This window comes from Cibotium barometz, chromosome 10, assembly GCF_041138505.1.
Source record: "Cibotium barometz isolate CiBa-2024 chromosome 10, ASM4113850v1, whole genome shotgun sequence".
Classification (NCBI taxonomy): Eukaryota; Viridiplantae; Streptophyta; class Polypodiopsida; order Cyatheales; family Cibotiaceae; genus Cibotium; species Cibotium barometz.
In genome coordinates, this window is record NC_141055.1 from 10,161,906 (window position 1) to 10,173,946 (window position 12,041).

Consider the following 12,041-nt stretch of genomic DNA (forward strand, 5'->3'; position numbering starts at 1 on the left):
GTGCCAAGGCTAGGGCTTCTTGCACAATCCCATTGGTCCTTATCTAACTCCAGTATCCCATACCACCGAAGCCTGCCCGTAGGCCTTTGACACGCCAACCTACGTGCTTGCCATGTGCGTGTCTGCTCTCCTAGTCCAAGCTAGACCATCAGTGGTGCATCTGCACAACTATATCTCACAAAAACCCAAGCTCTCACTTATATAAAGATAACTACGCCATAAATAGCTAACTTGCTATAATTAGGCGATTAAGCTTTTCTTATCAATCCAGGAATCCTAGCCAAGCATCTGTCACCAGCCTCAACATTTCCCAGTCTGAAAGGGGTCTAGTGGACTCCAGGATGTTTAAATATTTAGAAAGTACAAGCTTTGGGAATGGGAGATTATCCTAGAATACAAAGGACCACACTCCTAAAATTTAGGAGAGTTGCTATTTTTGGCCCGACTCTGATGGAAATTCTGTTCGCGTCATTACATCTAGAATTGAGCAGATACCAAGAGTTGGCAAAGTGCCTATGACAGAATGTCTACCGGTTGGGATATTTTTAGAGATAAAGTTTATGGAAGGACCCATCTCTTAGATTGGGACATGTGGCAAGAAAGTGGACCAAAGTGAGACAAGTGGCCTGACACTAGTTAGAAAGTGGATCAAAGTGAGACAAGTGGCCTCACACTTGTCACTTCAGCTATTGTGTAGCTCTCCACTTGTCATCGTAGCCTTCTCTTGCCATTTTAGCTCATGGGAGGCCCAAATCTATAAATTGGAGCCCTCTCTCTTCATTAATGGAGGCTCTCTTGCTGCACACTAGCCTCTACCACCATTGAAGGCTGCCGTAATGATGGCTACTCTCTCTCTCTCTCTCTCTCTCTCTCTCTCTTGAAGGCTGCCCATGAAGAATACCGGCTGTTGGGGACTGTTTTGGAGGCTTCTTTCGCGAAGAAATATTGAAGGCAAGGGTATTTAATCGTTTATTATGATTTCTAGCCATTGTATTGTTGCACCAGCATTTGTACTTACTGTACTTGCTATACCAGCCATCATACCGGCTGTACCAGCCACTGTACTTGCCACTGTACCGGCTGTACCAGCCACTATACCTGTTGTACTAGTCATTGTACCTATTGTACCAGCATTTGTACTTGCTGTACCTACTGTACCAGCCACCGTACCAACTGCACCAGCCATTGTACCTGCTGTACTAGTCATTGTACCTGATGTACCAGCATTTGTACTTGCTGTACCTGCTGTACCAGCCACCGTACCGGCTGTACCAGCCATTGTACCTACTGTACCGGCTGAATGGAGAGTTGTATTTGCTGTACCAGCTCTATTGCATGAAGACCCGTGGTTTTTGGGGAAGAATCAGTACCCACACGGAGGTATATGGATTATATTGTTGGCTCGGCATTTCTATAGCCTATGTTCCGGCTTGGTAGCCTTGTGTTGGGCTGTGTTATGGCATTTGTATATGGATAATCTGGCATCTCCCGTGGGGAGAGTAAGGCCCTCAAAGCTTGTACATGATATTATTCTCCTTGGGTAATAAAATACTCCAAGGGGGGGGGTCGGCCCATTCCGGCCTCTATGTGGTGTCACATGTGCAAGATCCATTTTCAGCATTTGTGGTGGATGTTTTGTCCAGCTTTTATGTTTTATGCAAAGTGATGATGGATGTGTTAAGGCTATGGCCATGTTTAAGTGTTTTAATATGCATTGATGGTATCAACAAGTGTGTCAAAGACCCTAGTCCCCGGGGCACCCGCCGTCGCCGCAGTTTCATTGGTATCAGAGCATAGGCTTTCTTGGAAGCGGAGGCTTCCTTCTATCAATAAGGAAGAGAAAAGATCTCAAGTGGTGGACCACACTTACCATCATGGCTGTTAAGCATGGCCAGCCGCTTCATAGCTTATGAAGCAAGAGCATGAGCAGTAGACAGCTTGTTGATCTAAGGATTTATGAATTCACAAAATTTATCTTGGAAGTATGGAGTTGGCTTTATGTGCATACATTTAGCACTCTTTCCATATGGATATTGTGGATTATATTATCAAGCTTACAAGCAAGCTATATGAAGATATATCTCGCGATATCTTAAGGATATGGTGAGGATATATTTCTTTTGGCTTCATGACCAACCTGCAAAGAAAAGCTAAGTATACTTTGAGTTTGCAAAGTTGGTGCTTTTGCTATTTACTATGAAGTGTTTTTAATGTTCACTAACCCTTGTATAGCCATGCAAGGAGAAAGGTGGTGTTGTTTGCCTTGAGATGGTTTCAGGGAAACATTGTTTATGGCTCCCTTTATTGGGATGGAGATTTCTTTTTTGGACGAGATTTATATAGATATTGGGCTTTACAAGCAATTTCTATGGACGAATCTGTCCGAGTTTATAGAGAAGAAATCTTTGGATATCTCATGGATATGATGCTTTTATGGATAAAGTCCACCTCTACTCCAAGGTGTGTGGTTAGCACAGAGTATGTGGTAAGAGTTATGGTATACAAGGATTATGGTATACAAGTCTATGGATTCTTGGACTTCTTTTCTAGGGATTTGGATCCATCCTCAGGTTTATGGATTATGTTTATGACTCCCTTTTATTGGGATGGATTATTCCTTTTGGCTCCCTTTATTTGGGATGCATTGGACTTATGAAACTCATGATTCACATACCCTGTGTAGTGTCCCCGGGGCACCCGCCACGAGTTTCAGCATCAGCATGCTAATCCCTAATCCTAGGGTCCCCTAACCCCGCTGGATTAGATCCCTAGTCCGTAGATTAGTGTCCAGGTACATAACATTCTTCCCCTCTTCAAACATTTACTCTTAAATGGAATTAGGGAAGCGCTTACTCAAACTAGCTGCCAACTCCCAAGTCGAGTCCTCCCCCGCCCTATCTTTCCACTCAATCTTATATTCAGGGATCAACTTATTCCTAAGTTTTCTTCCCTTGAAATCTATAATCCTCTAGGGTTCATGTGGAACATAGGACAAGTCCTCAACCTCAACAAGTTCTTGAGAGGTAACAAGGTTATCCTCAGCTCCTAGCATCTCTTTCATGCGACTAACATGAAAGACTGGATGAACTTTCACATTTGGAGGCAACTCTACTCTATAAGCAACCTCACCAATATTTTTCAAGATCTTGTAAGGTCCACAATACTTGGGGGATAACTTCCCAACCTTCTCCGTACATACCGTCCTTGAACTCTTGGGCACTCTCAAATAAACTAGCGTTCCCTTGGTGAATGCTGCCTATCAGCATAAAATCGTGCACGATCTTATGCACTGACTAGCATTTCCTGCATATCTACTCTAGCTACATCAATTTGAATACCCTTAAGTCCAACTGTTACTGGAGAGATAGGTTGGTATGTGTACATCAGCATAAATGAACTGTAACCAGTAGCTGCACGCATAGACAAATTCGACCATCGGGATGTACTTCTCCCAATCTAATGATCTCTTCGATGCGTATGCACGAAGCATATCCTTCAAAACCTGATTCACCCTCTCTGTTTTCTCATCAAAGTGATACTGATCATACGAACTCATACTCAACATAGTCTCTAGTCTCTGGAAAACTAGCTATCAGAAATGTCCAGAAAACTTGGAGTCTGTGAGGGACTCCTCCCAAGGATCACCTAATACACAAACATAACAAGATTAGAGAAAACAAATAAAAGGGGTGCAAGCGAGCTCACCACCCAACCGTGGGTTCATGTCCCCCAAGCCAAGGACTAAAGTTCCACTCCCACGACTCCATGCCTGTCAGCCCTGGCATCCCATACCACCAGCGCTTGCCCACATGGGCCCTCGGCAAGACTACACATGAACCGCCATGTCCATGGCAAGAGTAAGTCTCTTGGTCTAGGTCCAAACCACAATGAATAAATAATAGCCCACGACTCACTTATGTAGTGCTTATTGCTGCTATAAATAAAACTCTAGTCCTTGGATACATTAAATCTGAACCTTAGCCACCTCAATCCGCATGCTTTTCTTAATCCTAGATTAGTCCTTAACCCCAAGGGCTAGGACATTTCCACTCTTGGAAGAGAATCTAGCTATCTATATCAACTGTCTCCAAAATCAAGTTTGTACCTGTCTATAAAACCACATAGCCACGTATCCAGGAACCATCTCAATTGAAGAAGAAGTTCCTCTAACAATGACCGTGGGAACAAGATTTAAAAAAAGAACCTTCGCAAGTTCTTGAAGAACATAAACCATCCTTCAATCCTCCAACTTCTTATGGAAGTGGAACCCTGTAAACCCATCCTTTCCAAGATCTAGTAATTGTACCTAGGGGATATCATACCTCCCTCTCAAAGACACCTAATTATGAGGCAACACAACTATGTCTCCTTGAAGCTATCAAAGTCTGAGGGAATCTAGGTTTTGAAGCCAACTCCTACCAAACATATTCTAGCTATTGCCAGAACCATATGCTCAATAGTACCATAGGCAAACTTGACAATAGGGATGTACCTGTCCCAATAAAACAGTGGCTTGGAGCCGTATTCACAAAGTCTAATCTCTATAACCTAATCCCACCCTCTCCGTCTGTCCATTAGACCAAGGATTTGTAGGAGAGTCACATTCATACAGGATCCTTTTCCTAGGCTCAGCACAATGCGCACAAACTCTATCATCCGGGAAGAACAACCGGTTCTGAATAAAAGTATTGACTACCACCCACCCTAACAAGTAGAATGATCCTTGTTTCTTGGTCTAAATCGATGGAACTCCCCACTTGGAGCTACTGCCAATACCGAATGAAATGCCCATCGGCCTGACATAGCCCTCTCAAGGAATCATACAAGTCAACACAAAACTGGGTAAAAGATTCACCCACGCAAAGTGTGCACTAAAAACTGCCCCCCCTCTTGCGTTTTAATAAAAACACCCCCCATACTTTTTTATAGCAACGGTAACTTAGTTTTTTTTTTTAAACACACAACCCTATACATGGCTTTAAATTTTTTTTCTACCAAAATATTAAAAATCTTGGCATATTGGATAGCATCATCCAATGTTGTGCTTCAATTATTCTTGATCTGGAGCTGATATCCATCAGGCAATCCATCCACAAAGAATCCCAAAATAGTAATGGAGTCCACGTGAGTTGCTCAAGCCTCCAACTCTCTAAATGTCTGCGAATATGTGTCGAAAGGCATATTCTTCAAACTTAGAGACAATGTCGTACTCATCCTTGGCCTGCAGGAACTCTTCCCGAAAAACCCTATCAAAATCTACCTACATCGTGGGCTTCAGTCACAACTCTTTCCACCAAGTAAGAGCTTATCCTATCAAGAATCCGTGTACCATCTGTATCTTTTTCTCCTTGGGGAAAGGATGGAACTCAAAGTGGCTATGAAGCCAGGAGTCAACTGTCTCCTGAGTCTTCTGTTTCCTCTCCCTCATATAGGGATGTGGAGTAAAAGAGGGTGCAACTAAAGCTGTTCGAGCTCCCCCTACTGTCACCAACCCCACCAAAGTGGCTTGCATCACCACAATGGTGTTGGTCAAGTTCGCAATTTTCTGCTCAAGCAAGGTCATCCTTGCGTCGAAGTCAACCTTAGTGACTAGGTCATTGACTATCACATCGTCATCTTGATCATCGTCGTTGGGTTGAACATTCTCGTCCATCCCACGATCGTTTTGTACTTCATCAGCCATGACAAACCCAAGATAATTTGCTGCTGCTCAAGGAAAACTCGCGTGTCAAGATGAAGTGTCGCTGAAATCCCGCTCGTCCACGAACTCAAGTACCAATCCCGCTCGTGGAAGCTGGCTGTCTACTTTCAGCCCTCTTAGCCAAGGAGATGGACTTTTGAATGCGGAGAACTCATAAGCAAAACCCCCTATGAAAAAACCAAGGAGTTTTCTTGCTTTTGGGATTAACAAAAATTGAAGTGCTTTCCAGTTTTAATTTTAAAAAAACCCATGTGCTTTTTATTGATTTATAGCTTTCCCCCTTTCTTAGCAAAAAACCGTCACTTATGAAAAAAAGACATTTGTTTTCTCCTTTAAACATAACGATGCTGCTTTTTCTCTAAAAACTACCGGCGTGTCTGTATCCTTGCTTGCACATGCTTTTTTGGCTGAGGTTCTGCCTGCTGTGCGCCATCTTCACTGCACTACTACACGCCTGCAACTGGCTGCCCAAGGCTGGCTGCTGTCCAGGCTGCGCTGCCGTTGGACAGCAGCCAGCCTAGGGTGGCCCTCCTTGGCAGGCTGGCCATCATGCCTCTTGTCAACCAAATCCCAGCTGCCTCAGGCCCTTTGTTGGATATTTGCTACAGCCATAAACACATAAAATCAGCGAACTACTTTTCCTTGCATCCACTCTGATACACGACTTCATATACCTTGACATCAACAAAAACCAATAGAAAGAGAAACAATGAGAGGAATATAAACTCCGACATCTATAATGCCCAGACACGCATACCTCTTCAGCCTCTATGTTAGGGTTGCTCTAATACCATCTGTAAAGTCCTTCCCAAAATCGTCCCTAAACACAGCTGAAAAGGAAGGTTAGTCCTAAATCAAATCTTGAGGTAGTAGGCTAGCTCTCCTCCCAGTCGCGACCGGCATCCATCGATCTCGATTCTCCCCCAAGCCAAGGCTAGGGCTCCCTGCACAATCCCATAGGTCCGTGTCTAACTTTGGCATCCAATACCACCGAAGTCTACCCGTAGGCCTTCGACACGCCAAACATACTCACCATGTGCATGGCATGAGCATGTCTACTCTCCTAGTCTAAGCCAGACGATCAATGGTGCATCCGCACAACTATATCTCACAATAACCCAAGCTCTCATTTATTTAGTGATAACTACACCATAAATAGCTAACTCGCTATAACAGGCCATTAAGCTTGTTTTATTAATCCAAGAACCCTAGCCCAGCCTCCTGCTAATCCTTAATTCCAAGGCCCTCTAACCCTGTTGGATTAGATCCATAATCCATAGATTAGTGTCTAGATACATAACAGGCGGGTGGTCGGGCACTTCAGAATATGTGGCTCGATGAGCCTTACGGGTATGTCATCCATGGCTGTTGTGGCTCAAGAATGTGTGGCTGGAAGAGAGAGAGAGAGAGAGAGAGAGAGAGAGAGATTGCATTTGCATTTTACAAAAGAACGCAAGGGTCTATGAGTCTAAGGTAATCCATTAACAGTGTATTTATCATGTACATTGGCATGAAAACATGTTTAAAAAAGGTGAAACAACCAACTACTTCGCAATGGATTGAGACCATAGTGGTTGAGTGCTTTAGGTATGATGTGGTATGGTATGGTACGTGTACAAGTACGTAAAGTACGCATCAAGATAAGGGTCAAAACAACACCGTAGGTTTTCTCCCATAAGTGCTTCAAAGATCAGGGGAGATTGGATCAAAACAACACCGTACGTTTTCTCCCATAAGTGCTTCGAAGATGTTATCCGTACAAGTACTAAAAGTATGGAATGGTACGGAAGGCACTGAAGGGATTCAATGAATGAGTACGGGTACTAAATGCAACTATGATTGAGACTACCAAGGAAATACATTATCCAACAACAGTGTATATCTCTCATACACATTGGCATAAGAAGGGTACATTTGCATCAATTGAGATAAATAATCCTCAATTGATATGTAGAACACTTGCGCCTATGTGCTAGGTTTTCCAGAGAGAGAAAGAAGAGCGCAGCAGAATCACACATACAGCACGCACAAGAGTCCTAAACTACTACTCTGTATTATGTACAAGCAAGAAGTAATCCAACAACTAAAATTCAAGTACAAGATGTGTCTGAGAATGAAGACGTCAAATCACAACCCTGTGACCTATTGTACACCCCTGGCTAGCAATTCGCCTACAGAGAAATGCTCTGTGAAGTCCAACATTGAGGAAAGCAAATGAATATGACGATTTGGCTACCCACGTATATATATGCCAACAATGCTCCTAAGTCGGCCAATAGTATTGCTATTGGCCACCTGTACCGAACTACCACATCATCTCTACCACGTGGCAATGCCACATGTCACCTATGTTGTCCGACTCTACCTGTTGCTATCTGATGTCTGGCTTTGCTTTGCATACTTGAAGGTGTGTCACATTCTCCCCTACTTGCATTGCAGCTGTCCTCAGCTGCAATGATGTTCATATAAAGTGGCCTTCCATAAAAGGAAAAGTTCCAAGAAAAGCTCATCAAGATCTCGAACACTACAAGACCACTGTGTGTCTTGCGAAGGCCCACATTCCGTGCTCTTTTGCCACATCAACACGAAGACCTGCGGATGACCAAGATTCACCTAATTGAGCACTCTCCGTCTGTCCAACCGTCCATGAAATGTGCATGAACATCTGTCTGTAAAGGCGGTTTTCAAACCATCTACAAATCACTCAACCTACCCCGACCACCTGGTCCTTGGGAGCATAAGCAAAAGCTTCCAGAAACAATCAAGATAGTCGATCATTTATTCGCCGTGTTTGTGCATAAAATGCTCCCATTGTTTCTTCAATTCACGCTGATAATCTACAGGAATAAATTGCTTCAATGCCGCCTTGCACAACAAATTACGGAGTGGTGCCTAAGGTGGTCTTCCCACCACAAGAGAGCGGCACGCATCAAAGCCGTATGCACCAAATGGAGATGAAAAATATGTGAACCACCAGCTACCTGCTTCCAACGTGAAAGCCATCTTGTGGGTCCAATTGGTGACAACTTGTCCATCCACCTTCCCATTGAACTTGGGAGGCTTTAGAAGCTTCATTAATTGAGCTCGTTCCTCATGAGGCATGGACGAGGAACTCGGCAAACTGGTAGTCCCCCGATGTCAAGCCAATGAAGGCTGTCTAGAGAATCCGATGAAGAGATAATTTGTGAAGGAGACCATCGGTGACGCGAACGGCGTCTCTCCTACTGACTACACACAGGTGTAGAATGATGATTGCCGGACTAGGAACGAAGCTCACCAATACAGCCTTACCAGCGTCCAAAGGAGTGAAAAATTATCCTCCATAAAGTTTTGCCACTTGTCCTCGGAATCGTCCAACACTTGCTTTGAAGCATGGACCCTGGACCCTTGTAGATTCTACATCAGGAATACTAGGTGGACCCTCTTGTAGATTCCAAATCCGGAATACTAGGTGCTCGAGGTGCCGACTCCATCCTATCGAGATGGGCATATATAGCCTCCATTTCAGCCCCCTACAAGTCCCTGGATGCGTTCATGCTGAGAAGCAAGTCAATGAGTTGTGAATCCATGACATTGTGACAAATATCAAGTGATCAAAGCCCAAGTGAGGGATTTCAGCCCTACTCTGCGTGATGAGGTAAGGGTTTGGTAGGGCAAGGAAGCACAATATAACCCAAGTATAATGAAGAGAACCCAAATATTTGCTTTTCCTACTTGTGCACTCTTGGAATCTAAGTGGTCTACCCAATCCAAGCAGTCAACGCACACGGGTGCCATAAAAGAAATGAAATTTTCAGGTTCTCTAGGCTTGATACCAACTATAGAACACTTGCGCCGATGTGCTAAGGTTTTCCAGAGATAGAAAGAAGAGTGCAGTGGAATCACACATACAACACATACAAGAGTCTTAAACTACTACTCTGTATTATGTACAAGAAAGAAGTAATAGTACAAGATGTGGTTGAGAATGAAGACGTCAAGTGACCTACTGTACACTCTTGGCTAGCACTTCGCCTACAGATAAATATGCTCTGTGAAGTCCAACACTGAGGAAAGCAAATGAATATATATAGATGCACCAGTGCTCCTAGTCGGCCAGTAGTATTGGTATCGGCCAGCTATACCGGACTGCCACTCATCAGTGCTACATATCACCTGCCCTGTCCAACCCTGCCCATTGGCTGCTATCTAACGTTTGGCTCTGCCGTGCATACTCATAGGTTTGTCACACGATATACCACTTGGTGGTAATTGACTAGACTAGCTCATTTCAATTGGTCTTGACTAACACCAATTGGTGTTAATTGACTAGACTAGCTCATTTCAATTTGTTTTGACTAACACCAATGTAGTAGGGTCGGTTGCCTGGCACACTAAAGTTTCTCCTGTGGACAGTATGTCGGGAGTCCTCAATACTCACGACACAGTGCACACATGAATAGACAGGTTAGAATACGAGCGTAGCACAATGACAAGAATGCTGTAAACAACACTTGCATTGCATTACTCCAGGACACTGCTACATGCCCTTCACTGTACCGTGCACACCCAGCACTGGTCTACTCACGATGAGTAGGACATCACACACGCGGCAATGTCGAGTGACTACAACACTCAATGAATAGACTCAATGAACAGGATCAGATGGAAAATTTGAGGGTAAAGGACGTAGGATCTTCTCAAAGATGAGCTGAGGGCCATTTAAATGATTCCTGCAAGACGTGGAGTCGGTGGAGTCAGTGGCATCTCCTATCTCTGGTAGATGGCATTGGAGTGACGGGCCTTTTGGGGAATCTCCTATCTCTAGTAGATGCCATTGGAGTGAGTGTGGTGCCTTCAATGCCGGTGTGTGCACCTTTCATGATCCATTGGTGCTTCTGTTTTTGGATAGTCCACCGAATGCTCCGGGGTGGTCTAGTGTTGGGGTGATCCACATGGCGGTGTGGCAGTATAGGTTTGGGATGATCCATTGTGGAACCCTGGGATGGTTCAGCTGTGGAACAGTCCAGTGTGGGCACCCTTAGTGGCTACAACAAATGGTATTAACTCATGTGTGCAATGGATATCAATCAAGCATAAAGTAATGTAATCAAGAATAACTGTCTATTTCACAATAGATGTTGAAAATCACTATAAAAGCTAGATATAAGGGTGGCATGATAAATGGCATATGGCTCTGAGTGTGTGTGTGTGTGTGAGAAAGAAAGAAAGAAAGATTTTATTAACGTCTTCCAAAAGACCGAACTCGGCCTATGAGACAAATCGGAGTACCTGTATGGGGTATCCTCTGTCATCCCAACAAAATGAAAAAGTACTGAACAAAAAAGCTGAATCTGGGTGTGCAGGGGATGGAGCTCTACTACTAGGAGAATGCAAAGAGAGAGAGAGAGAGAGACATTGATTAGAAAGCTGACATTGTAGTACCACTAAATTGTTTTTAGAAGCTTGTTATGTTTGTGCTGTGCTAATACGTCCAACATTATTCAGGTAATAGCCACAACTCAAGAAGTTCAAAAAGAAGATAAAATCTTAAGGAGGACTAGAACAGGTCCATGGTAAAATAGGACTTCATCTTTGGTGGTGTGGTCCATGAATAGTTACAAGGCTAGAATTGTGTAATGATACAAGAGGAACAGTGGGGTGTAAGGTACCAAAAGATAGTGAAGCTCTTCTGAAAGTTTCTATGCTCAATGCGAGGCAATGTTTCGGACCTGCGCTCATATAAATAGGCATCATTTGATGTGTGTTTTTCCTAATGTAAAATGCGATTTATTGTTCTAGAGTGGTATGAATTTCCAAAGGTGGATCCAATCTGAAGATCATGCCAGTTTATTTGATCTCAAATAGTAGCATGGAATTTCAAAAGATGGATTCAAATGGAAAATCATTTCATTTCAGTTTCATTGTATAATGATGACCACTTTTCACTGTAACAATGCCTAGACTATTTTAGGAGGTAAAGAAAGAGGGGTGTACTTTTAGAAGCCTTCTTGAGCACAGTTGGCTGTGTTGGAATTGACACACACAATGTGAACTACACTTCTTCAATGCTCGAGTAAAATGCAGTCACATGTGATGACGTTTTTTTACACCTTGACACAATTATTTGTTTTGTTTGTAAATAGAAATCTCCCTTAATGGCTTAAAGGTCCACCGCTTGAAGGTTATCCTCCACTTAGGCTATTTACACGCTAGGGTGGAAGCTTGTCAAGTGTTAACTTGGTGGCTCGCACGAGGAAAAATAGTCACTGCATCATGGAAGTAGTCTTTATTGTAATTATTACATTTTAAATGTACCAGCAGGATCAAAATTTATGTTTTGCAGAAACGAGAATTCATT

The 12,041-nt window shown here is 43.4% G+C and overlaps 1 protein-coding gene across 8 annotated transcripts in view; it reads left to right on the forward strand.

The window, feature by feature from the left end:
* The window catches only part of LOC147634545 (ABSCISIC ACID-INSENSITIVE 5-like protein 5), a 94,503-nt gene extending 82,713 nt beyond the window's left edge, over positions 1 to 11,790 (forward strand). For 6 of the 8 annotated variants that reach the window (XM_086803625.1, XM_086803626.1, XM_086803628.1 and 3 more), the window contains one exon: positions 11,189 to 11,790. Coding sequence is in view for 5 of the 8 variants with exons in the window: in XM_086803629.1 (XP_086659755.1) it covers positions 11,189 to 11,260 (72 nt within the window). In the remaining 3 variants the exon portion in view is untranslated. Of the gene's footprint in view, positions 1 to 11,046 lie in introns of all 8 variants that reach the window. The other 2 variants (XM_086803627.1, XM_086803633.1) reach the window with 1 other exon arrangement.
* The last annotated feature ends 251 nt before the right edge of the window (positions 11,791 to 12,041 follow it).